Source organism: Ahaetulla prasina, chromosome 11 (assembly GCF_028640845.1).
Source record: "Ahaetulla prasina isolate Xishuangbanna chromosome 11, ASM2864084v1, whole genome shotgun sequence".
Taxonomy (NCBI): Eukaryota; Metazoa; Chordata; class Lepidosauria; order Squamata; family Colubridae; genus Ahaetulla; species Ahaetulla prasina.
Window position 1 is genome coordinate 25,777,134 of NC_080549.1, and position 27,477 is coordinate 25,804,610.

General features: G+C 44.3%; 1 protein-coding gene across 6 annotated transcripts in view; it reads left to right on the top strand.

The window, feature by feature from the left end:
• EDA (ectodysplasin A) overlaps positions 1 to 27,477 on the top strand; it is a 76,049-nt gene that overhangs the window by 41,490 nt on the left and 7,082 nt on the right. For all 6 annotated transcript variants that reach the window (XM_058196983.1, XM_058196982.1, XM_058196984.1 and 3 more), the window contains exons 2-6: positions 8,413 to 8,518; positions 19,744 to 19,767; positions 23,930 to 24,109; positions 25,463 to 25,497; positions 26,526 to 26,577. In XM_058196983.1, coding sequence (XP_058052966.1) covers positions 8,413 to 8,518; positions 19,744 to 19,767; positions 23,930 to 24,109; positions 25,463 to 25,497; positions 26,526 to 26,577 — 397 coding nt within the window. The remainder of the gene's footprint in view (positions 1 to 8,412; positions 8,519 to 19,743; positions 19,768 to 23,929; positions 24,110 to 25,462; positions 25,498 to 26,525; positions 26,578 to 27,477) is intronic.

Sequence of the window (27,477 nt, forward strand, 5' to 3'; positions counted from 1 at the left end):
TTGTTAAGTTAGTAACACTTTTTTAAAATGACTCTGGCTTCCACATTGACTTTGCTTGTCAGAAGGCTGCAAAATGGGATTATGTGACTCTGCAACCGTCTAAAATATGATTCAGTCGCCAAGTGCCTGAATTTTGGTCACGTGACCATGGGGATGCTGCAATTGTTATAAGTGTGAAAACTGACCATAAGTCACTTTTTTCAATGCCATTGTAATTTCAAATGGTCACTAACTGAACTGTTGTAAGTCGGGAACCACTTGTATGTTGGACTCAAAGCATCTGTATTAACTGTGGGTGCTACAGAGTGGTCCAAAAGTGCCCAAGGAGACCCAAAAGTGGTCCAAAAGTGCCCAAGGAGAATTTGCACTAGGATGAAGTTTCCCCAAAATGTTTTTTTTTTGTGGTTTTTTAATTTGCATTTATATCCCGCCCTTCTCCGAAGACTCAGGGCGGCTTACACTATGTCAAGCAATAGTCTTCATTCATTTGTATATGTGGTACTATAGTCTCTAGATTATGACAGCAGTTGGGATGGGAATTTCCACTGCTAAACAAAGCTTCATGTGACCGCATTACTTAGCAACGACAATAAGATTGCCGTTGTTGAGTGAGGATCTCATGTAGGAAAAATCTGGAATCCAGAAGTGCCTGTTTAGGCTGCTGCAACTGCATCCCAGGCCAGAGGGTGGGCACACTGGCATTATGGGCAGGTGGGCAGCACTACGAAATGTGGGCAGGTGGGTTGGTGTGAGCAGGCCAGCGGGATGCAGGCAGGCAGGTAGGCAAGCAGGTGCTGCAGGGATGTGAGGAGAAGGGACAAGATCCTTGGGCTGTTCGGAGGCTGCTCAGGAGGAAAGTGCTGGGAGCAGCAGTGACTGGCGGGAGGGACACCTGTCATCACAACCCCACTGAGTGTGTTTGGGGGAAACTGGAGGGGAAGGACACAAATGGCAATCATGGGACCAGGGGACACAGCAACCATCAAAACTGTGAGTTAGTTGCCAGGCATCCAAATCGCGATCATGTCAGCATGGGGATGACGCGACAACTGCAACTTTGAGGACCAGTCGTAAGTTGCAGGAAACCAATATGTCTTGTCTAGCGAAAAGAAGGACCAGGAGTGACATGATAGCAGTGTTCCAATATTTGAGGAGTTGCCACAAAGAAGAGGAGGTCAACCTATTTTAGAACATAGAATAATAGAGTTGGAAGGGACCTTGGAGGTTTTCTAATCTAACCCCCTGCTCAAGCAGGAGACATTATAGTATTTCAGACAAATGGTTGTCCGGCCTCTTTTTGAAAGCCTACAATGATGAAGCACCCACAACTTCTGACGGCAAGCCATTCCACTGCTTGATTGCTCTCACTGTTAGAAATTTTCCAAAGCATTTGAAGGCAGGACAAGAAACAGTGGAGGAAACGAACCAAGGAGAGAAGCAACCTGGAATTAAGGAGAAACTTCCTGAAAATGAGAACAAGCAACCGTTGGAATGGCTTGCCTTCAGAAGTTGTGGGTGCTCCATTGTAGGCTTTCAAAAAGAGACTGGACAACCATTTGTCTGGAATGGTATAGGATTTCCTGCTTGAGCAGGGGGTTGGACTAGGAGACCTCCAAGGTCCCTTTCAATTGTTCTGTTCTGTTCTCCTTTATTCAGCATCACTGGAGGTTTGAACAATCACTGAACGACTGATAAGGGTTACAGATATTGGAAATAGTGAAGTAAATGAGCCACAGTGGTACAGTGGTTAGAGTGCAGTACTGCAGGCTACTTCTGCTGACTGCCAGCTGCCTGCAATCTGGCAGTTCAAATCCCACCAGCCTCAAGATTGAGCCAGCCTTCCATCCTTCTGAAGTGGGTAAAATGAGGATCTAAATTGTTGGGGGCAATTATGCTGACTCTGTAAACCATTTAGAGAGGGCTCTATATAAGTCTAAGTGCTATTACTAAAGTGATGCTGAAGCATCAGAAACCGGGGTGAAGGACCTTTGAAACAATATTCAAGTCACCAATTCCCTAAAAGCCTGTTAAATGTGCTTCCAGGTTCATTCCAGGTAAAAGTAAAAGTTCCCCTCACACATACGTGCTAGTCGTTGCTGACTCTAGGGGGCGGTGCTCATCTCCGTTTCAAAGCTGAAGAGCCAGCGCTGTCCGAAGACATCTCCGTGGTCATGTGGCCGGCATGACTCAATGCCAAAGGCGCACGGAACGCTGTTCCCTTCCCACCAGAGGTGGTCCCTATTTTTTCTACTTGCATTTTTACGTGCTTTCGAAACTGGTAGGTTGGCAGAAGCTGGGACAAGTAACGGGAGCTCACCCCGTTAAACAGCAGCACTAGGGATTTGAACCGCTGAGCTGCCGACCTTTCAATAGACAAGCTCAACGTCCTAGCCCCTGAGCCACCGCATCCCTCTCATTCCAGGTAGTGACTTATAAAGCCCTTCATGGCATGGACTAAGTTATTTGTAGGACCACCTCTCCCCCATTGTGCTTGACTATTCCATCAGATCAGGCAGGAAAGACATGCTATGGATCTTGTCTATGAAAGGGGCAGACCCAGTTGTGACACCCATTCTTTGGAACATCTGCTCCCCCGCCGGACTAGGTTCTCCTCAACCCTCATAGGCTCTCATAAGGACACTTGGCCGTGTCACTGGGCGTGAAGGTCACGACACTACAAACCTGACAGGTTCTTCAACCATCAGAAAACGCCCTTAAGATTCCAATGGTTAATTTAGACCTGGATCCTTTAACCTCAACTTGAAATAGAAGCTTGCAAAAGAAGGCAAAGGATAACCCTTCCCTGAAATCAGCCTACCCAGAATAATTGCAGTAGATATGGGTTGCAAGGCAGTGCGATGCCATGAAATGCTGAACTGCACCCCCCCCCAAGCGCCCAGTGGTTTTACAGATATTTTTTGCTAAATTATAGATGGGGCACTTGATCACAATTTAGGAGACAGTATTCTAGGTAGTAATATTCTGGTGGATAGCAATATGCTACACAGGGTTCATTGTTTAATCTGTTAAGTGTCTCATACAGAAATTAGATTTCCAACAGGGCACATATAGCATAATAGGGATTATAGAAATGTGCTGAAATAAAGTCCACTGTAATGTTGGGCTTGATGGAGAGAACAGGACATCATCTTTGAGGAAGTCTGAAGAACAGGGTAAGTGCCAAAGGCCTGAAGAAGACCAAATGTGACCTCCTTTCTTCAGGAAAGGGAAAAAAGAGGACCTCACATTCCCTGCTGAATATCAACCCCTGGTAGAGACGGTAGAGTGGATGGTAAACTAGGACACTTCTATGAATTATGAGGAGAGTACCATGATTTCCAAGATCCACCAGGACTTTGTCAAAATAAATCATGTGAGACAAATCATGTCTTCTTCCTTGGGCAGAGAAACTAGTCTAGGGAACAAGGGTAAAATCTTGATTGGAACAAAGCTTTCAGCAAGGAAGGCTCTGCATAAGATAACCATAAGTTTCCATAAGTTGTGGACCCACCTTAATTAAATACATCACTATCCAAACTATTACATAATAGCTTGTGGAGGAGTCCTTGGTGCTGTCTGAGCTCAGTTGTTTGCTTGCAGAGATTTCGTTGCCAGATTATATACTGTAACATCTTCAGTGCATCTTCAGATTTGCTCTCTGGTTATACAGTCACTTGCCCCGCCAATTTTGGGGGTGGGGGGGAGAGCAGGCTCTATCTACTGTAGTATTACAGAATGAAATTAATCTAATCTAAATCAGTCTAACCTGGACAGGTTGGAATACTGAATTGAGCTGGGAGGAACAAGGAGTTATTTTACAAGGAGAAAAAAAAATCCTGATGGCAAACAGTATACTTATAGAAGTTGTAGGTACTTTATCTCTGAAAATTCTTAAGACCTTTCAATTACTTTTCATGAATGGCTTAATTGATTTTGATGCAGAATGCAAAGCAATATCAACAGCACTTAGACTTATGTACCATTTCATGGTGCTTTAAAGGATTCTCTGAGAAGTTTACAATGTCAGCATATTGCCCCGAACAATCTGGGTCCTCATTTTACTGACTTCGGAAGGATGGAAAGCTGAGTCAATCTTGAGCTGGTCAGGATCAAACTCCTGACCAGCTCTGCAGAGTTAGCTTGCAATTCTGCATTTTAACCATTGTGCCACCATGACTCGGGTTGAAGTAGTTGACCCTTCATCATTGCTTCCCTTTACAGTTCTATGATTACCGTATGTGATTTTATGAGCTCTTCATTCAACCACATGGTGTTTAAACACTTGTTCCTGTAGCCTTTGAATGGCTGAAACGGGCAGCAGGGTTTGAACCAAGATTTCTCAATTGGGCTAATTTACAGAGTGTCCAACATTTGGAACCCACGACTCCCAGGAAAGTGAAATTTGGCAAATTTTATAAAATATTTCATGACATAATACAAAATGTCATAAAACATTTTTCCTGAAATGTTTTAACTGAACTTTGACTGCACTATCAAATTCAGCAGGGGCTGTTTCCAAGGCAGATATAGCTTTGACTCTAACCCAATTATTACAAGGAAGGCAGCACATTAGAAGTTCTGCCACTGGTGGAGGCATTGAGGAATCTGGTAAAGAAAGTTGATCCAGGTCATGGGTTGTCTGGTCCTTATAGAAAATTAAATTAAACTTTGCAGTACCCAAAAGCAGTCCTGAAATATCATTCTATTCAGATCTTCTATCATTAGTTTAAATTCCACAAATTAGTTTGGTACTGAGCCTTGTCTTGATGCAGACTTCTCATCTTTTAGGTCGGGGTCCCCAACCTTTTCTATAGCCTGCACCCCTAGAACGCTTCTGATATATTCTCACACCCCTTACAAAAGTAAATAATTATATCCATATAATTATGCATATACACTATAATTTTGAAACTGGGAAGCCACTGGGAAGTGGCTCACCAGACTAATGCAGCCTGTTATTAACACACAGCTGCCTGCAATTACAATTACTGCAGGCTCGAGTCCCACCAGGCCCAAGGTTGACTCAGCCTTCCATCCTTTATAAGGTAGGTAAAATGAGGACCCAGATTGTTGAGGGGGCAATACAAGTTGACTTTGTATATAATATACAAATGGATGAGACTATTGCCTTACACAATGTAAGCCGCCCTGAGTCTTCGGAGAAGGGCGGGATATAAATTCAAATTAAAAAAAAACCAAAAACTTCTAAACCCAAATTTTTGCACCCCTTGGAATATCGTCTCACACCCCTGGTTGGGAACCCCTGTTTTAGGTGGTCATGCAAATGTAGGGAGATAATACATGTGAAATTGAGAATTAGACATCAGTTTATGACATAATACAAAATGTCCTAAAACATTTTTCCTGAAATGTCTTCCCCTAAAAAATCAGGGGAAGAAGTTTTCCTTCCTTCCTTCCTTCCTTCCTTCCTTCCTTCCTTCCTTCCTTCCTTCCTTCCTTCCTTCCTTCCTTCCTTCCTTCCTTCCTTTTGTTCAGCTCTCAGAAAGAGCTATCCAAGGTCCTGTTTATTTGCTGCCTTCTTTTCCGGAGGGCTTCTGTCTCAGTTCTTTGCTGTCTGACCAGGTTTGATTGATTGGCTGTGAATGGCACTTTCTTTCCTGGATTACTGAGACTCCTGGAATACAAAGGTGTCAAAGAATGAGATACCTGCCTTTTGTCTGAGAGACCTTCAACGCATTGGTTCATTGATGAAATCTCCATGCTGTTCTATCAGAAGGCACTAAGCCAGCTTCTCAGAGTTCTGACCAATTGGAGTGAGGCGAGCCCTGAGCATTTCTGTTGAAGTTGTGCTTGCCTTTACCAGATGGCTATTCCAGCAGTAACTTATGTTACTCAACAAAGGGCTTTGTCTTTCCATACTATTTGCACCATACTATTTGCACCAAGTCAATTTGCACCTTGACTTAATAGATAGCAACTGTAGGAATAGGCTTCAGAGAGACTAAGGGTTTATATAGAAGTAGCATCTTCCTTCTCTGAACAGGATTCTTGGGCACCTGGGCCAGGCTGGCTCTGGACACTGGGAAAGGATTTTACTACCTTGCATGCTGAGCACTGGGATTTGGGACACAAGCACATTTTTGGACTTTGGCAGGTTCTGAGTAGCATGATTAAAAATTGTGACCTTCTTCTATGACTCAGATGTTGGCTTTCTGTTATACAAAAGCAGATTTTTCTCTTGCATTACCTTGGGCATTGCAATGTGAAGGATAAGATGTGAATTCAGGTGGAATGACCTCCCTAAGGCAACTGCACATTCCTTGGGGTTGAGGTATCATACTCTTTTTGAAACTTTATACTAACTTCAGCACCTGTTTAATGATCATATCACCGATGCTGAGCTAAATCTGGGTCGTTATGAAGAAACGCGTATGCCAAAGAATCGCAGTGCTGTTAGATCATTTGACGATGGAGTCTAACTGTACTATTCCCAGCCCCTTTGGTTCTCAAAGAACTGTCTCCAAGAGATTGATTTGTGCTATTACTAAGCTTAAAATTATGAAGCTGAACTATTTTGTTCATTGGTTGGAAGGCAGGCAGATTTAAAGGCTGGGCTGCTAATCAGTCAGTGACTTTCCTTGTTGCTCTTCCTGGTGAGAATAATGGGGGGGGGGGGGCAGAAATGGGACAGATCCTGAGAAGTGGCACATTCTGGTGGTTGCCCTCTGCAAGTAGTTCCACAGACACTGGGAAGACCACTGGAGGGAGTTTGAAGGTTTATTTATTTGTTAAATTTATTTGTCATCCATCTCGCCAAGCGGCTACCCTGGGCGGCTTACAACAGTAAAATGGAATTTTTTTTAAAAAAAACGTAAACCTAATGATAGCAAAGCAATGAAACAATAAAAATAAACAAGGGAAGTGCAATAATAAGATGAATTAAAAGATGGGCAGAACAGGAGCAGAAAGTGCAGCAGTGAGGTGGGGTTCTGCTAATTAGCCCAGTGGCCGCCACCAGTGTGGGGTACTCCCCCATGGGAGGAGGCCCCAGGCCAACCAGCAGAGCCAGGTCTTCAAGCCCTTGTGGAAGGTTAGGAGGGGGGGGGGAGAAAGTGTGTTCCAGAGGGTTGGCACTACAGCAGAGAAAACTCTTTGCATGGGTTGCGTCAGCTGGAGTCCCTTGACTGATAGGATCTGCAGCAGGGCTCCTCTACCGACATGAATAGGGAGGGCTTGTCTTAGTGCAATGTGATGGTATTTGAATCTATGCCAGGTTACCTTCCTGTTTCCCATTTTTCTCTCACATGGTTGAGAGGAAAGCAGGAACTGGGTATGCCTATCTAGAGAAGAGAAGGACTAGGGGTGACATGAGAGCAGCCTTCCAGTATTTGAGGGGCTGCCACAAAGAGGAGGCGGGCGGTCAACTTATTTTCCAAACCACCTGAAGGCAGGATAAGAAACAATGGATGGAAACTAACCAAGGAGAGAAGCAACCTGGAATTGAGGAGAAACATCCTAACAGTGAGAATTAACCAGTGGAACAGCTTGCCACCAGAAGTTGTGGGTGCTCCATCACTGAAGGTTTTTAAGAAGAGACTGGACAGCCACTTGTCTGAAATGGAGTAGGGTCTCCTGCTTGAGCAGGGGATTGGACTAGAAGACCTCTAGGGCCCCTTCCAACTCCATTCTGACTGATTGAGAAGAGTTTCACTGCTTTTGTCATCCGTTTGACATGTTACTGGTGATTATGTGTCATTGTGTTGGTACTTGTCTGTTGTGGACTTCCCCTTTGATAATGGTTGTTGATGATGGGTCCAGGCATAGCTGTGCTCCTCTCCAAAGACTTTGTGCCATCCTTATCCTGAACCCTCCATGGAGCTCATCTCAGAAGGAAACATTAGATATGGACTGCAGTTAGATTTGAACAATGTCTTAATATGGTCAGAGATCAAAAAGATGCAGCTGAGTGAGAGGTGGCAGAATCTCACATTTTTCTGATAAAATTATTTCTCTGAATTGTCCTTTAAAATTTGAGTCTAGTAGTTTCAAACAAATTAGAAAATTTAAAACCATAAAATAAAAATTAATATCAATAGAATAAAAATAGAAATGTGGACATTCGTTTCAAATTATTCAGAACAGAACAGTTTTAATATCCTGCGAAAAATCGTTCAATCCCCTTCGTGTGACTCAGCGAAGCCAGTGGCAATAAAATTGTCAGTGTTTCATTTTGCCTTCCCGCTCCCCTGCCCCAAGTCTGGTGTTTGCTCAACGTCACAGCTGGTTCTCTGGAAACTGAGGCTGGATGTGGTTTGGCTGCTGCTCTTACTTACTTAATGGTCAAAGTTGCTAATCTTGGCATTGTGCATTATTTGCTTTTCCAAACTGCCTGATGTGAATTGTTTGTGTTGTGCTGATCTCTGCTGACCTCTCCTGTTCTTCTTCTCTTAGATGGCCTGGCTGAATGTCTTCTCCCCCGAGGAGAGGACTCTCTTTAGAGAAGAAAGCCGCCGTGTGCGCAGAAACAAGAGAAGCAAGAACAGCGAAGGATCAGAAAGTGAGTTGGCTTCCTCTGGACTGTCTCCCAACAAATGGGTTCCTTCATCAGAGTTTTAATATCCCATCTTCCCACCAAGCGCTTGAGGGGATATGTACGTTGTGACCCAAGCCCAAGTAGGTAGTAGGAAACTCAGTTAGTGAAAAAACAAACAATCTTTATTCGAACAGCTGAGAATTACTTCATTCTCAGCATAGTTCAACTAAATTAAAGCAAATTCCTCCCAACACAAATTCCTGAGTCCTATCGCAAACCTTGGTCCAATTAGGCAAACTGCCAAAGGCCTTTCTTGGCAAATGTTCAGAAGTCACAAAAATAAATGCAAGACATAGACGAAGCAGAAGACGAAGCTATCTATGTTGTTTTCCGACAAAGAGCCCAAACACCATTGCTGGTCTGTTTTAAGCCTTATGGGAGGGGCCAATCATCTCTTGGCCCTACTCGCGAGTCATCCTCTTTGCTTGAGCTGCTGTTGCCTTCTGGCAGCTCTTCTCATGCGTGCACTAGGAACAGGCTCCTCCTGTTCCTCTGCCTCACTACTGTCAGCCTCCCCTCAGCCTCATCACTGTCCAATTCCATTGCCAGCTCCACAGCCTGCTGACGGACCACAACAGTGTATGTCTAGTGCTTTCTTCTTCCTGGTCCTTCATGGCCAGCTTGTGAGCCTGGCTGGGCTGAGAGGAGGAGGCCGGCTGAAGGTGGCTTCTGTGATTGAGCTGCTTGTTTTCTTCTCTCCCCCAAACCATTTATGTCTGGAGCATCAAAACATCTTCCACCCAAACAATGTGTTGCGCTTCTCAGTACAGGTTAATCTCAACTTAAAACCATTTGTTTAGTGACTGTTAGAAGTTACAATGGCACTGAAAAAAAGTGACCTTATGGCCATTTTTCACACTTATGACCATTGCAGCATCTCCATGGACACACGATCAAACTTCAGACATTTGGCAACTGACTCATGTTTATGACGGTTGCAGTGACCCCGGGTTCCTCTGATCCTCTTTTGTGACCTTTTGACAAGCAAAGTCAATGGGGAAGACAGAGTGACTTCATATCCATGTGACTAACTTAACACTTGCAAAGATTCACTTAACAACTATGGCAAAAAAAGGTTGTAAAATGGGACAAAACTCAGTAACTGTCTTGCTTAGCAACAGAAACGTTGGGTTCAATTGTTGTAAAATGAGGACTACCTGCAATGGATATATTTGGCTTAACAGAAATTTATCAAACCATCTATACATTTACCTGCAATGGATATATTTGGCTTAACAGAAATTTATCAAACCATCTATACATTTTCAAATTTTCAGGTTCCAGATTTAGGACAATAAAAGAGCCAGACTCCTCTTCAAATCAGTGATCTACAATTGCTGGAAGATCCTGAATTAGTTCAGAATTTCAGCTAAGTTCTGCCCTGGAGCTCTCTCTGTAAGAGGTTGCCTGGAGACAAAATCTGGAATTCTGAGTGTAAAATTGCTGGGGAGCAATGAGTTTTAATCTTACGCTTCCTGCATTTCTGGTCCTCCATTCTGAGGGTTCAGAAAGATGCACCTGTCTTCACCTGCAATGACATGAATGACCTTGGGAGATTTGGAGTGGGGGAGAGATGGGAATGATCAGGTGAGAGGGGGCAGAGCCTGCAGCTGTATAAGGGGCAGAGAAAGAAACTCAGAAAGGAACCCTAAATTTTTAGGCTGTGTAAAAAGTTTGCAGGAGATTTATACTATCAGACTTGCAAGATTCTACAGACTTACAGTAAAGTAGAAGGAGCTCCCCTGAAAGTGCTTCCTGCCTGCTCTACCTGGGAAGGTTGACATCAGCCTTCTGCAGTAGGAAACGGACCTTCCTATCCAAGGGCAGGGAAAAGTTTATTCAGCTGACCAGTCTTCATTCCTGCAGTATTATGAATTTCTGCAGGTTATCTTAGCATGGTAACTTCTGCTAAAACAACGATAGAAGAAAATACAGCACCATATTTGAATGATAGTTGATAAAGAGCAATAACGCATCTAATATATGGATGAATCAAGGTTAAGCTTGAAATATAATTTAAAACTGCTTGCTATAAATTACCTGGAACTTCCAAAGTAGCGTCGGAATTTAGCATCAGTATGTCCCACATTGACCCACATCAGATTAGATGCCGGGTGTTGTAGCACTTTTAAGCACCCTATCCCAGTGAGTGATGGCTAACCTTTTCTGGACCGAGTGCTAAAAGCGCATGCAAATGTATGTGCGCCCAAACCCCCAAAATGCAATGTGTGTGCGGCCCCTGCGCATGTGCCCCACCCCGCTGCGCATGTGTGCGTGGCCCCCTTGCATGCATGGCAGAGACCTGAAGACCAGCTGGCTGATGAGAGGTGTGCGTGCATGCACAGCGGAACTGAACTGAGGCGATGGCTTGCATGCCATCAGAGAGGGCACTGAGTGCCACCTCTGGCACACGGGCCTTGGCTCGCCATCACAGCCCTATCCGTTATTAAGGTATACACAGCTACTCTTGATAGTTGATGCTCCAATAAATTGGCTTAGCTTAGAAGCGGCTTTCAGACTCCATGTCTGCTTTATTGCTGTTGATAAACATGCTAGTGCCCTCCTTCTCCCATAACCCAATAAATAATTATTTAGAAGCAAATTTAAGAGTGTTGCAGAATGTCACATTTTAACAATAGGTAGTTCTGCTTATTTCTTCTGATCAGGTTTGAGTGTGCAGAGTGTGTTTGTGTGAATTGGACTTATTTTGAACTTAAATGTGGTGAGTAACCCAGAGTCATGTACTTGAGTTGAGTGGTCTTATAAAATGAATGAATGAATGAATGAATGAATGAATGAATGAATGAATGAATGAATGAACAATCCTCTCCCATTTAGGCAGGTCATATGAAAAGAGAAGTTAATCGTCTCTTTCTGTTGTCAAAGAGGTGACCAAAACCATGATCACTGGGGAGGGGGCAGTTTGAAGGGGGAGGCAAACATAGGTGATTAACTTAACATCTAAGGGCTTTGACAAGCTTGCACATACTATCTGGAAGTCCTTTTCATTATCACTGAAAATTATGGAGGGTAGGCCTACACATTGTACTGCAGTGTTTCTCAATTTTGGCAAAGTTGAAATCAACTTTGGATTTCAACTCCCAGAATCTCCCAGCCAGCATGGCTGGCTGGGGGATTCTGGGAGTTGAAGTCCACACATCATAGAGTTGCCAAGATTGAGAAACATTGTAGGAGAGGATTGGAGAAGGGCCAATGGAGAGACCTCAGATATTTGATGCTAATTGTGGGGAAAATATTACTAATTTTGAAATATTTTATTACTCTAATCCAAAACCAGTGATTTTCTTGTATCATTTCTTAAAGTCTAACAAATGTTTCAGTGTCATTTCTTGGTAACAGTGCATTAGTGTAAAAACCCAAAGAAATGACTTTCCTAAAATGGAGCGGGAATTACGTACCCATCATATATATCATATTTTTTTAAAAAGCCTTTTTTAAAAGAAGTGCCATGATCTAAGATCCATTGCAAACAGAACCGGAACACATCTAACATTATAGCCTTCCCCCCACCCTCTCTTTTTTATCTGTCTCAGGATGGATTTGATTTAAATCAAGTCAATTTAAATCACAATTTAAATCATGGTTTAAATCACTAGTAAAAAGGCTTGATTTAAATCAACTCAATTTAAATCATAATTTTTAAAGAGCAAGTGTCAACTCTATCCTGCAGCGTCTCCTCCTCTAACCTGCTTTGACTCACCGACAGCCCCAATACTGCAGAATATACAGCCTCATGCTACATAACTAAGTTCCATTTCATGCTGAATAAACTAAATTATTAATGTACCTTAAATAGAAAATGATCTTTAGGTAGATTTTTACTCCAAAAGCATTTTATTAAAATAAATTTGATAAAAAAAAAAAAATCCAGTTTAATTTTTTAAAAAATCTGATTGTTTTTATTTTAAAAAATCATTGATTTTTATCCACTCTGTCAGTCTGTCTTTCTGCTGTCCCTGTCTCTAAAATGAATTCTGTCCATTTTTGGCTCCTAAAAGATTTTAGTGCTTGCTCAGATGAGTAGCATTTCTGTCAGCCGCTTTTTACTTCAACTTTTGTTAGTCAAGAGGCGAAGAAAGAAGAGACACAAGACTTTACTCTGGCAAGCTTCAACCTGCTGTACATAGACCTAGGCGCACTCAGGCGTTGCGCGTCACGCCAGCAGCTGCACTGCCATAATTCTGACTGCAGCTGATATGCATAAACAGCCCTTTTGAGGAAAAAACCCCCGCCAATTTTTGGAATGAGAGCTGGATTCCTATCTTAGTATGCAGGTCTAGCTTGTGCGATCTCCACAACAGCTGTGGGATCTCACCCTAACCCTAACCATGTGTAGTGGAGTTGTTGTCATCGAACCAACCCAGGTTTGGTTTGAAAGAAGGCCAACTGAATTCCACCAAGTTCTTGTGGATTTTGCTTGCTTTGGGCAAGGGTCATAGGTCGGAACCAGTCATCCTACTGAAACTGATTAATAGCAATAGCACTTAGACTTATATACCACCCCACAGTGCTTTACAGTGCTCCCTGAGCACTTATAATGTCAACGTATTTCCCTCAATAATCTGAGTCCTCATTTGACCAACCTCAGAAGAATGTGGAAGGCTGAGCCAACCTTGAGCCGGTCAGGATCGAACTGCTGGCAGTCAGCAGAATTAGTCTGCAATACTGCATTCTAAGCACTGCACCACCAGGGCTTAAACTGAAAGAATGAGTGCCATTGACCCAACCAGCTCTCCCTGGTTTTCTGGGAAATAGCTGGCAGAGTGCTGTTGTAACCCAGGCCCAAGTAGGTAGTAGGAAACTCAGTCAGTGTAAAAACAAACGAACTTTATTCGAATAGCTGAGAATTACTTCATTCTCAGTGTAGTTCAACTAAATTAAAGCAAATTCCTCCCAACACAATTCCTCATTTCTATCACCGACCTTAGTCCAATTAGGCAAACTGCCAAAGGCCTTTCTTGGCAAAAGTTCAGAAGACACCGATGCGAAATAAATGCAACAAGAAGAAGATATCAACTTTGTTTTCCAGCAAAGAGCCCAAACGCCGATGCTGGTCTTTTAAGGCTTATGGGAGGGGCCAATCATCTCTTGGCCCTACTCCTGAGTTGTCCTCTTTGCTTGAGCTGCTCTTGCCTTCTGGCAGCTGTTCTCATGGAGGAAGGCTCCTCCTGTTCCTCTGCCTCACTACTGTCAGACTCTGGAGGCTCTGGAGTCTGAACTTCACTCCCCGATGGCCCTGGCCCTACCTCTGCCTCCGACGCAGAGTCCTCATCCAGGCCTTCCCCAGCCTCCAGGATTGGCCCGTGTTCTTCCTCAGCCTCATCGCTGTCTGACTCCGTTGCCAGATCTGCAGGATGCTGGCAGACCACAACAAGTAAAATGATACAACAGCTGTTAGGAGACTGACTGGGCCCAACTGCCAGCACCCCATCGCACCACAAGCGGGACAGTGCAGGTTTCAAAGGAGGCTCCCTTTATTGTCCAGCAGAGGTTTTCAAAGCAGTTCAGAGATTGCCCCTGGAACCCCTTAATGCAGCTCTTCCCAACCTTTCCAGCTGGGCAGACTGGCGGAGGTGTGGAAGGGGAGAAGGGATGGTTTTGCGTGCACACATGCCACTTTCTGAAATGACGCTGTGCCTGCACACACATGTGCTCGCTCACCACTTTCGTGGTCCAGTTCCAAACAGACTGAGGCCTGGCACTGGGCCATTGACTGGGGGTTGGGAACCCCTTGCCTAATGGAGCTCTTTACGGATGAGATGACTGTCTGTGCTGTTGATGAAGCTTTCAGCTCTTGGTTTGTAGACTTTCTGGCCCAGTTATGTTTGATTGCTTTCCATCTTGAAGGCCTCAGGAAAGGCCAGAAAACATCTGCCTGTGGCCAGCTTTTGCTCCCTTGCCCAACTTGACTTGAGGTCAGGTGAGCCAAGCAGACGTCTGACTGAGTAGATCCAGGGAGGAGTGAATTTGTCTTTCTGCAGTGAAAAGGGGTCACCAGTCTATTTTACTGGGATTTTTTGAGAGGATTCTCTCTATATATATATTACCTGAAGCCAGAAGCAACATTCCTGGAAAAAAAGTATTTTCTAATGCTCAGAGAAGATTTAGAAACAAAACAATCTGATGGGGAGAGTTTCCTTTGGGGAGGATTGTCTCATAGAGCCACAGGTATTTGCAGGAGGAAACATAACTGCTTTCCCTCAGAGTTCAGGGCCAGCTTGGATAATGAATCAGGTTTTGGCCGCTGATGGAAGTCTTTGGTTCTGCTGGATCTCTCTGTAGCCTTTGATACCTCTGGCTCCTTCTGAATCATCCCCACAGTTGGGGTTGGAGACCATGTTCTAGGATGCTTCTATTCCTGATAGAAGGACTAATTTCATGGGGACGGACTGATGGTCTTTGGGCGCAAAGGCAGTACCATATCCCCGGGGCTCCTTAAGTTCTGGACGGAACTGTTGGGGACAGCCATGAAGAGTCTGGGGAGGGGTGCCACCATTCTGCTGAGAATAGCTATATTTCTCCATAACATCTCAACCAGGTGAGACTGTGCGTGTCATGAACCAATGCCAAAATTGAGGAATGGGCTGGGTGGGAGCCAATAAACAGAGGCTAAATCTGGCAAGATGGAAGCTTGTGGGTGGATGCTTCCCAAACAGAGGCATCATCATGTCTGTCTGTTCTGAAAGAGGGTTGGGCTGCTTCGGAAGGAATGCAGTTCGCAGGGAGCTCTCTCTCATCGTAATCTCCCCTGTTAGGAAGGGCTTCACCAGCCACAACTTTCCTCGCATAGGGTCAGTCAGCTGCTGTCCCCTGTGAGCCGGAAGCAGCATTACTGTCATGTGCTATAGGTGGGCTGCACTTGTATCTGGAGAAGAATGTGCAGAACAGAATGGCAGCCGTACAGTTGAGGAGGGCCGTGTCACCACTGGTGACAAAACAATTCCATCAGATAGGAGTTCGCTACTGGGTGAATGATGCAATAACGTGCAGTAGGTGATATTCAGGGGAGAACATAATTTATCTCTTTTGAGTCACTCTTTAAAAGTAGGATTTTTAAAGCTTTTCCTGGGAAGTACAGCTCTAAATAACTTAACCTTCTGATACAGAAAGCAGCTTTCCCTTCATAAAGCTGTTCCATTATTATGATTACCTGAGGAGGTTCTACTGTAGCTCCACAGAATGAACGAGACCTTGAACATCACTGGGCCAAAACTCTCTCCACAGCTTCAGAACCTCTAACTGATGCCCCAGTCCATTTAAACACACACACACACACACACACACACACACACACACACACACACACACACTATGAAGCTTGTTCTACTGTTCAGTAGCTCTTCATGGTAAGAAATGTTTCTTGGAGTTTACAATAAGTCGATGTCCTTGAAATGTAAGCCCATCATTGCTTGTTTGGTTCCCTGGAATAACTCTAAACAATTCTGCAAAATGGCAGCTCTTCAGATACTTTAAGCTAAACATATCAGATGTGTTTTCTTTCCCGATCCCTTCTGCTCATGGCTGTTGTCTTTAGGACACACCTTGGAGGAGACTGTCAGATGTTCCTTCCAAATCATGGTGCCCACCTTGAGTAATGCCTCCTCCTCCTCCTCTAATCTTTGAGAGGGTGAACACTTAGGTTGTTTGGGTGCCCCCTGACTTCTCTATTCCAATTCAGTAGGTCACATTCTATTTTTCTTCAGGCATTAGACAAATTGGTTAAATGTTTAGGTAATTTTATAATTGTCTGTATCCTTCTTTTCTCTGATATTTCTTCATATTTTTTGCAGGGTTGGCTTTTTTTGTTCCATTGTTTTATTCCATTGGAAAGGGCCACACTTTTACAACAGGCCCTGTCTGTTTATTTTGATTCCTAGAAGTGGATCTAAGGAGTATGTCTGCCACCTTGAATTATTTATAAAAACAACAAAGGTGGCATATAAAGAAACAAATAAACACTTCACTTGTCCCTAAAAAAAAGTTGCTCTGAATTGGGTGGGGAAGGCTCCCCCGCCCCAAAGCAGGGCCTGCAGGTAGACCAATTTTAGCCCTTTTTTCTCTTGATTGTGAAGACCAAAGAGCAGGAATAGGAATCAAAAGGCGATGGGCATGCTTGAAGAGGCTTTCAACTTGACTGCAGAAAACCTCCCTTTTTACGATCCTGCAGCCCTTATTCAGAGTAGAGTCAGAGTGACTGGATGGAGCTGAGTGTTTACTGGCCAGATGCCCTTCCTGATGCCTATGCAGAGTTCCCAGCAGATATTTTTTCTTTGCAGCCTTTTGTGATCCTTTCCTCTCTGAACTTATACCTCTGCTTCTCTCTCTCTCCTCCTCCTCTTCTCTCTCTCTCTCACACACATACACACCAGGGGTGGGTTCTACTTACCTTTACTACCGGTTTGCACTGGGATCGCGTTCCTGATGATGTCAGGGTCGATGGGCAGAGCCTACCCCAGGTTTTACTACCGGTTCGTAAGAACTGGTCCGAACCAGGGGCAACCCACCAGTGATACACACACACACACACCCTTATATTATCCACTGACTTTCCTTTGCTAGAGATACTTAAATGGTAGGTGGACAACCAGGCCTTCAGTGCTCTGAGCAAAATGACCTCTTTCCATCCTCAGGCCGAAACCTGACATTGCAAAACAAAAATATTCTGGAAAGTTGCCCAGTACATGAATTTGAACATTTTAATATTTTCCCCTTACCAAATACACTTGGAACAAACACTGCAGAAAAAACAACAACAGAACAGAATACAAACAGGGCTAATCAGACAATCTTCTTCGTGATTCTCTTATATGTACAAATCTATTTGCACCAAAAACAGAGCTTGAACCTTGGGGTTTAAGAGACACAGAGGGACAGTGAAGCAGAGGTTGCATGTGACTAAATCCCTACCACCCCAAAACGGGGAGAGGAAATATAGTCTGCCTTCCACCCCCCACCCCCAATAAGACACTTTTTTCAGTGCCTCTGTAACTAGAAACAGTCACTAAACAAGCTTGTAAAGCTGGAGGCTACTTATAAAATATTGCCCTCTGAATAACAATAACAATCCTACATAGCAATATTCAAAACTGCCCAGTTTGATTTTTGGGGAGAATTTCTCCATCTCTTCCCATATGAATTCTGTTGCGAGCATCCTTGGTTGCAAAGCATTCGTGCCTCTTGGGAATGTGGGAGCTGCTGATGCCGAAGGAAACATTTTGTAGGTCCTCTGAGGGCGGTCACACACAGCTCCAAATTGCACATTAGAAGCCGTTTCTTACCTTAAAAGGTTTTGCTCCATGCTCTTCCAGGCAACCGCAAAGAAGGTTTTGCAATATGACCCACATGATGTTGTACAGGCAGCCTGGAAGAAGCCTCGGGGGGGGGGTGATCCCTCCCCAGCATCTTGTCCAGCTTCTGACTTGGATTGGGTCACCCTTGGCAACAAAACCGGATCAGAGGCTGGCCTGCTGAGAGAAGTCCATGGTGGACGCAAGCCCTGTTTGTTTCCTAACACGGGGCTAAAAAGCTGAGGCTTTCCTGAGCTTGGATAGTGGGAAGACCCTCTCCTGGGTGGTTCTTCCCAGGGGGCACTCAGGATGGAAGTCCTCTCCAATGGAGACCACAGCAGAGCCTTTCCTGGATGCAGCACCACGTGGTGGTGATTCTGCACACATGCACACTCATTTGTACACGCAAAGAGAAGGTTCTGCTCTCAGGGATGCACAGATTCAAAAGCCGGTTGAGGTGGAATAGATCTACAACGAAATACAGGTGGTCTTGACTTACGACCACAATTGGACCAGAATTTCCATTGCTAAGCAAAGTGGTTGTTAAGTGAGTTAGGCCTGATTTTATAACCCTTTTACCACGATTGTTAAGCAAGTTTTAAAGAAACCAGGCAGTCATTAACCAAATCAGCTTCTCCCGTTGACTTTGCTTGCCAGAAGCTGGCTGGTGATCACGTGACCCCAGGATGCTGCAACCCTCGTATCTATACTTTGGTTGCCAAGCGCCTGAACTGATCACATGACCTGCAAGGATGCTGCAAGGACCACTCAAAAGCCACTTTTTTCAGTACTATAGTAAGTTTGAACGGTTGCTACACGAATCGTAAATCAAGGTGCCTTTTTCTAGGATTGGATGGCAGGAACTGAGGATATTTACTTCATTCCCCCCAGCTCTTGGTATCCAGATCAGGCTCTGCTGTTCCAGAGCAGCAATCTCCAACCTTTCCAGTTCGGCTGACTGGTGGAGGCGGCGGGGAGGGGAGAGGGAACGGTTTCATGTATGCACGTACATCGCTTTCACAAATGCAGCGTTGTGCACATGTGCGTGCTCCCCCACCACTACCTTGGCCCCGTTCCAAACAGGCTATGGCCAGGGACTGGGCCACGAATCGGTGGTTGGGGACCCCTGTTCCAGAGCAAGGGGCCATGAGCAGAGAGGCCAGAAAGATCTGGACTGGGGGAGGGGCAGGCCTGTGCCATCTACAGTAGCTCCTCTCATGTGCTCTCCTTCCAATTTTCTCGTCTTCCTAAAGTCTTGCTTTTACATTTGCACAGAGTTTAAACCTTTCTGCAGAAATAACCTTTCCACTTTTAGCTAGTTTTTATTAGAACCGAAACAGGGTTTCCGCCTGCACCTAATTCACAGCCATCAGCTGCGTTAACTTTGCTTTCAGGTGGCTGAATCGTCTTGCAGAAAACGGAGCTATTTTCCCACTTCTTTCTGTCCTGCTCTTCAGTCCATCATCATTCAAGGTCCGACTCTGACTGTCCTTCCGTAGGAAGCTTCAGGAGAGTAGAGGGAGAGGGAGAACCCGGTAGAGAGAAGGGTGGTTGGCAAGGGGAGGCTTTCATTGAGTCATCCATGAAACTCCGTGTGGATGCCGTGAACTGGAGGGTAACTGCCTCCTGGACTCATCGGGGCTCCATCACCTTCGGGAGTGATTCTTGCTCGGGCAGGAGGTTGAGGACTACAGTAAACTGCAAAATATAATTATAAAAGTATTTATACTTTAGTTTCTTTTGTTCTTGTTTATATACTGAATGCATTGTGCAGGGATGGAATATTGGATTTTTATTCTTTATTCGTCAGATGTTAATAGATGTGGGACGTGGTTTCAAACAACAAAAATATATATGCATATATATTTTTTTCTTTTGTAGGCACAAGTCCTAAAAAGAAGAAAGGTAAGCTTGTTTTTCTATTTTAACGCACACACATAAACACACATATGATGTAGCCCAGGGGTCTCCAAGCTTCACAACTTTAAGCTGGCTGGGGAATTCTGGGAATTGAAGTTCTCCAGGCTTAAAGTTGCCAAGGTTGGAGACCCTTGATGTAGCCTATCAGTATTTTCTGCTTCGTCATCTGTTTCCAAAATCCAATCATTTGTGTTTATTTGATTTAGATGGCTGCCTAAATCATGTTGCAAGCCAGACATTTGGCTTGGAACAAAGCAACACTAACTAGTAGAACCGACATCCCTTTCTGGCTCAAAGCACTGGAGAACATCCAGGTCTTTCAAGGTTTGCAAAAGGCTAACAGGGTTAGGTCTGATGGGATTTTCAGAGAATGTGGTTCTCCAGAGGAGAGGAGATGGCCCAGAGTACATGACCCATCAACATGACGAAGGATACTGAATGTCCTTCCAGGCCGTTTCCTCTGCCCTGTACACATGAGAGCAGCAGCAGAGTGGAGAAGACATCCTACACCCTGTCCACAGTGTCCACTTGACTTTCCCACCCATGGCCGCTCCGGGCAGAAGGACAGGAGGAAGGGCTGCTACCAAGACAGTGGTTAGATAAAAGGCCCTGGGCAAAAATGTAATGCAAGGAAGCATCTCAGACCAAGATCCTTCCTAGTTAAAGAGAGAGAAGGGTCAAGCACATTCAGACTTAGAAAGTTCTGTTACTGTAGCTTTCCAATACTGGCCTATCCGGTGATGGTTTGCTAATCCTGAAGGGTTTGTTGCCCCTCCTGCTAGGTCGCATCCGAAGGTCTGGATAGGGATGGGCAACGAGCTCTGGCACTTCTTCCCAGGAAAAGCTTGAGGTGAGGGCAGGATCTCCAGGAACTTGCAGAAACGCGGGGAGGGTAGCTGCTCCGTGCTGGATTGCACAGCAGCAGAGAAGGTGTTGGCTAGTTTTTTAAGCAGGCACCTCACTTGGATGGGATCCTGGGTGTCCACGAGCCAGAACTTGCCTGCACGTGCCACTCTGGATTCCGTGTAATTGTCTAAGACCTGAAGTAGCAGCTAAATTAGCAGCCGAAGGCCCCTGGGAAGGATTAGCAAAGGCAGCTGGAGCGTGTCTTTCCCCTGGGTTGTTTTTTTTTTTTTTGGGTGGGGGGGGGTGGAGACCTGGCTTAGGTACACATCTCATCCCATGAAGTCTAGGATGATATGAACCAGAGGAATTTTATAATATCTGTAGATAAGATTTCGTGAAGTTCGAGATTCGCTTCAGACCAAAGGCAGGACAGCCGACAGGCAGACCAGCCAACCCCGTTGATCCTGAAAAGAGGGTGACTTGCATGGAGAATCTTCTGCCGCTCATGTTTTTTTAAAAAAGCAAATTTGATTTTTATTGGTATTTAACACCAGACAAGCTGTCCAGAATGTGTAAAGGTATTTTATATGTTGATGGAAGCCAGATTATTTTATGCTCAAAAACGGAAGGACACTTTTATCCCCACAATGGAAGAAAGACTGCAAAAAGTGATGGAGTTAGCAGAGGTCCCTAAATTGAATGCGTTGATCAAAGGGGGGGGGGAAACATTTACTTTTGTTTTTATTTGGAAATAGCTTCTGGACTTTGTACTCAAGGTGGGGAAAAAATGAAATTTTGATTTTTTTAAAATCAATTTTTATAGGTTTGTTTCATAGAAATGGCCAGTTTATAGTAGTATGTAAAAGTAAAAAGTTGAGATTTGATGTTCTTATCTTAATTCTCCTGCACCCAAGGGAGTCAGAAGTCAATGCCTTTTCTTTCTTTTTCCCCTTTGCCCCACACTTTTCCCTTCCCTTTTCTCTCCCCTATCTTTTCTACTATTTTCTTTTGCATTTTTGCATTTTATATTATAAATTAATTTATTTAAAAAATAAATAAAGAGCAAGTTTGCGGCTGCAACACCATGCACTCTTTATAGTAAGACCGCATTGCACTGCCTGGGACTAGGCTTAACACGGGTGGAAGAAAATAATATCATGATGTCATCCAATCAGATAAACCCAAGGAAGTGAGCCTTCCAGATCCACGCATTGTTCCTCAGGAAATAAAAATAGCTCCCATGGTGATATGTGGCCCCCCTGGGCCACCTGCCAGAGTGATAGAGGCGAGTGCAGCCTGGGGAGGGGTGTGAAAAAGACATTCATGCCCACCTTTGCCTGAACCTGCCAGTCTTGCCTGACCCATAACGGGGATCCAGGATCCTTTTGTGGCCCCTCCTGCGCAGGCTGGTCCAGAGAATGGGAATACCCCAAAGGCCAGTCAGGTCTCATGTCAGTTGAATTGCTGCTCAGCAAGCATCATTTAGGGCTTTATAGAGGTTTTGATTTGGGCCCAGAAGCTGACTGGCTACCAGCAAAATTCAAGCAAAATTCAAGACGAATCTTGGTAGATTACAGGAATAGAGTTATAGGCCTGGATAGTGGGTGCTGGTTTAGCTACTACTTGTACTACTACTGGTTTAGCTACTACTTGTAAACGGGAATTCTGGTTGATCACAAGGTGAATATAAATATCAGTTGTGAAGTAGTTTCAAAAAACCATAAACACCATTTTAGATCACATGAGTAGAAATAAAATTTCCAAATTACAGGATGAACTAATTCCACCCTTGAAGAGCCAATTTGATATAATGGTTAAGACACCAGGTTAGAAACCTGAAGCCAGCCTTGGGGAGGAAGCCATCTGGGCAGGAAGAACCTGGCCAGGTATATATACCATCTCAACCCTAGAAAGCAGGCAGTGGCTAGCAGCTTTTGAAATCTTGCCAAGAAAACTGCAGGGATTTGGTCAAGCACCTGCCAGGAGTCGAGACTGACTCAAAGGGGCTAATAATAATTCCACTCTATGATTTCAAGCTACTTGTTCAGCTAACCGGAGCAAGTAAAGATTAAGAGAAATCAGAATGGTTCACTTTAGGAAGAGAAGATGGGGATATTCACAAGCTCCTAACTACGGTGCCAAAACCTTAAAGCCCGATTCCAACCAAAGAGACTCACATGCAGAGATCGGCAGAGCAAAGCCCCTTGAAACCCTCTAAGACTTGGGGATGACAACAACGGCACCCCAAAGCCTTAGGTGGCACTTTCCAAGAGGGGAACGACCCACTCCAGGCCCACCCAGGTTTCAGTAACACGGATCAAATTGTGGACAAGGTCACTTTTATTGTCCAGACTGTGGTATTGAACAGCAATAGTTGCCCAGTGAGCCCGAAGTCCCCATGTCTGGACTGCCTTCAGGATCCCATTATTTCCCCTCCCTGCCCCCCATCCCTCTCCCAGTGCCCAGCCTGCCCCCTCTTCTTCCCCCAGAGCCCTCCTCATCCTTGCTCCCTCCTCCCAGGCCAAGGCATCCATTCATCCCACCACTCACATCCCCAGGGCTCCCAGCAGAACCCCTCCCTCAAGTCACACTTGCCTCCTAGCACTCAGTTGCAGGGTGGGGGCAGCTGCTATGATAGCCTCCAAGAAACACTGGATCAGTCAATAGCCCCCACCCATCTGAGAGTTGGGCAATCAATTGTTCCAAGCCTTTTCTCTCCTTCTTGAAGACTGCCATAAGCTTGCAAATATAGACCAGATTTCTCTCAGGCAGGAATGCAAAAGGATCACAAGCATTGCAGGAAACGAGTGCAGGGGCCTGTACGCTTTGCTTTGTTACCCTACGAGACTTTCCTTTCTCTTACTGTTGCCTCTGGCTCTCAGGAATTCTTCACAAACTCTCACAATGAAGTACACTGTTAAATTAATCATGGTGAATTCGTTCCCTGGTTGTTTATATTCCTCTTACAGCCTCTACTTACTCAATAGGAATATCAATTGACAGCTCTCAGGATATATTCATTGTGGTCAGCAGCTGTCCGGTGAACTCGGACACTTCTTGTCTTTCTCTGTTCATTCTGTTCTGTTCGTTCTTTCTTGCTTCTGTTGGTGCCCTGCAAATGCCTGTCAGCCCAGTCAGTGGGCTCGCTTCCCGTTACTTTCAAAGAACTGTATGTGGATGAGTTACTGGAGGAAGTTATGATGCCAGTCCTGGTAACCAACCCAGGAAGCAATAGAATCTGCCCATGTAGCTTAGCAGCCATGTTTATACAAATGAAAACGTAACCCTGTATTTTCAACAGGCAAAAAAGCTGGGCCTCCAGGACCTGTTGGGCCCCAAGGCCCTCCTGGACCACCTGGACCCCAAGGCCCCCCTGGGATCCCAGGTATCCCTGGCATTCCAGGTACCACAGTGATGGGACCTCCAGGACCTCCGGGACCTCCAGGCCCCCAGGGACCCCCTGGGTTGCAAGGCCCTACCGGTAAGTGATTAGGAGAGCATGCACACATGCGAGAAAGAGTAAAACTCTCACCCTACTATATAATGCTTGTCAACCTGTGGGGGTTTGTAGGCGCATCTCAGGAATCTGAGAAACTGACACCTCAAAAGATCCCTGGAATCTGTCCCATCCCAAAGAGCCCAAAATAGAGGATTGTCCAAACTACATATTTGATCTCCACATAACCCATGAAGAATGTCACAGATGAGCAAAGGAACCTTACCAGGACCTACCGGAATCATCTCTTGCACTTTGTTGTCTTTTCTATGTAGAGACTTGGAGCCAGTCCTCTCTCTCAATGCAACAGGGATCAGTGAATTAATCATTAATGCTGCAGCAAGTCTGAGTTATAGCAATAGCACATAGACTTATATACTGCTTTGTGGTGCTTTCCAGCCCTCTCTAAGCAGTTTGCAAAGTCAGCTTATGGCCCCCAACAATCTGGATTTTCATATCACCCACCTTGGAAGGCTGGAAGGCTGAGTCAACCTTGAGCTAGTCAGGATTGAACTCCTCGCAGTGTCAGCCTGCAATGCTGCATTCTAACCACTGCTAACAACTACTCTTGTTATGTCACTTTACACATTACAAAGAAGCACATCTTTCATTGGATAAATGGCCACGAACTATTTCTGAGATTATACTGAAGTTGCCTATGGTTCAAGTATAAAGCAAAACGTGAAGATTGTTGTAGCTGTGGGAAAAGAGTAATGCAACTTTGCATAAGCTATGGAGGAGGAATATCATCATGTCCCTTCAGTTATTTCAATCAACCCACCAAAATTATGCCAAATGTGGTCTTAAATTGTAGAATTAAGGCTGATGGATCTCTCTCCATTTTCCCTCCCGAAAAGGTAAAATTTCAAAAGGAGACACCATTCCTAACCTGTTTAAAAGGTCTACAAATACATAAAATACTCATTTAAGAATATTGAGTATAAATTGTGAAGCAACGTATTTTTCTTTTGATACCTTGATAATATAATCAAAAAAAGTATCAGCTATTCAGGAATTTTTGGAATTATGCCTTATGTTTTAATAAATGGGAATGAATAAAAGGGGGAGGAGAATAGAGCAATAGTGACGTAAATCTTCTGTGCTAGGGTTGGGAGGAGCTGCAGTTATATAAGAGCGACAAGGTGCTAAAAATGATTTTTTTGGCTGCAGAAGAGTAAAATACAATGTCACGGTATGGAAGGCATCTTTGCAGGATGTAGGTATCCTACAAAATATAGTGCAGATACTCAGACCAATGAAATCCTAAAAGCATGGGATTTTGATGCTTTTTAAAAAGCTTGCTCATATATGACTCTCAATACAAAAACTATTTTGCAGGCACAGCAGAAAGAGCAGGACCGAGGGATTCACAGGTCAGTGACTTCATTGGAGGGAAAACATCAGGTACCCTGATTACAAATGAATCTTGCCTCCTTTTTAAATGCAAAAATGGTAATTTTCCAGCCAGACCAGATTTATCCATCCATTCATCTTTACATAAAATCTAGGTGATCTGATTAGATCTACTATCTTTTTCTTATGTTATGCTGCTAAAGGACTTACTTGCTGTAATTTCACAAATTTGTGTCAGTTTTTCACAGCTTGCATTTAATAAATTCTTGATGACCAAATAAGCTATTTATAGAAATGAATGGACTTTAGTTCCCCAGGTCAGAAATTAATGGTCTCTTCCAGGTTGTCCTTAACTTATGACCAGACATTTAACAAACTTTCAAAGTTATGACGGCCTTGGAAAGGTGAATTATGGCCCTTAAAGCACTTCTGGCCATTTTATAAAAAGTTTTATAAAACCTCCCTTGTGGTTATATGTCCACATTTCAGCTGCTAGGCAAGTGACTCGCATTTACAACCAGTTGCCAAGCACCTTACAATCCTGTGATTGCCATTTGCAATCTTCTCTGCCAGCTTTCCCCAAAAGTCAGTGGGGAAACTGACAGGGAAGGTTGAAGGTGGAGAACCCATTCCTGCCGCCCCAAGGAGGGGAGGGGAAACCCTGCAGGACAGGGGTCTCCAACCTTGTCAACTTTATGACTTGTGGACTTCAACTCCCAGAATTCCTCAGCCAGCGCATGCTGGAATTCTGGGAGTTGAAGTCCACAAGTCGTAAAGTTGACGAGGTTGGAGACCCCTGCTCCAGGAGGCATTCTTTTACTTTGTCCATTCAATGACCCTGGAGGTGGCTTTACAAGTGCAACTGCCAGAAACCGTGACATGGGTGTCTTTGCTTAAAGATCATCCAGTGCCCGGGGGTTTCCAGTCCTAATTATGATCATAATTTGAGGACTATATTATAAATGTTCACGATGAGCATATGGGCATTTCTGTAAACTGGGTAAGTCTGCCTTGTTTTAATCTGAATCTGCTCTCTTCTGTTTTGCAGCCAGCAGTCGTTCACCTGCAAGGCCAGGGTTCTGCTATCCAGGTCAAGAATGGTAAGCATGCCAAGCGCTCGGCCACACCAAAAACTCAGTGTCAGTTTCCTACCACCTGTTAAAGAAAGGAATAGAACGTTTCTTAGGTTTCTGATTTTAATATTTCAACAGCATTTATCACTCATTTGATTATCTTTTTTCTTTCTCCTTCGTTTTTTAATTTTTAATTAAAATTAGTTACCACATCAATCCGGATATTTTGTTTTCACCGTCACCACCATCTTCAAACTAGGTTTGCCTCTAATTGTTGTGTCAAATCGAATTTTATCTCAGGTGTTCTGTGGAGTTTCTCCTTAATCTTCTAGGCCAAGGGTCTGCAAACTTGGCTCTTTTAAGACTTGTGGACTTCAACTCCCAGAGTTCCTCAGCCAGCAAAGCTGAGTTGAAGTCCACAAGTCTTAAAAGAGCCAAGTTTGCATACCCCTGTTCTAGGCCTCTAGTAGCAACACCTATAACTTTTCAGAACAGGTCCCTGTTCTTTGGTCCCTGTTTTGGTGTCTTCCATATCACCTTCTATCCCATTTGCCTCAAAGGTGATGCATATTTGCTTTACATGTGTCTACTATTAAACCTCGATGTGCAGCCAAACGTATACTTGTGTGGAGGCGCCAATAAAATTCTAATTCCGTAGCTCTTAGGACAGACCTTCTTCTCTGGTGGGCTTTTGAAGGTTTTCTCAAATATCTGCTTCTCCAGATGACCCTGCAGCATCAGGAGAGCCTTCCTTCTTCCCTTCCTGAAAGCCCGTTGAGTTCTGTAGGGCTTCGTTGTGGAGGAAGGGAGTTCTGAAGCTTCCTGAATTATTCTGCAATGAAAATATAAACTGTTGAATAGGCAACCGTTCTAACAAATACAACTTTTCTCACATAGAGAGTCACATGGTGACTCTTTGTGTTCGTT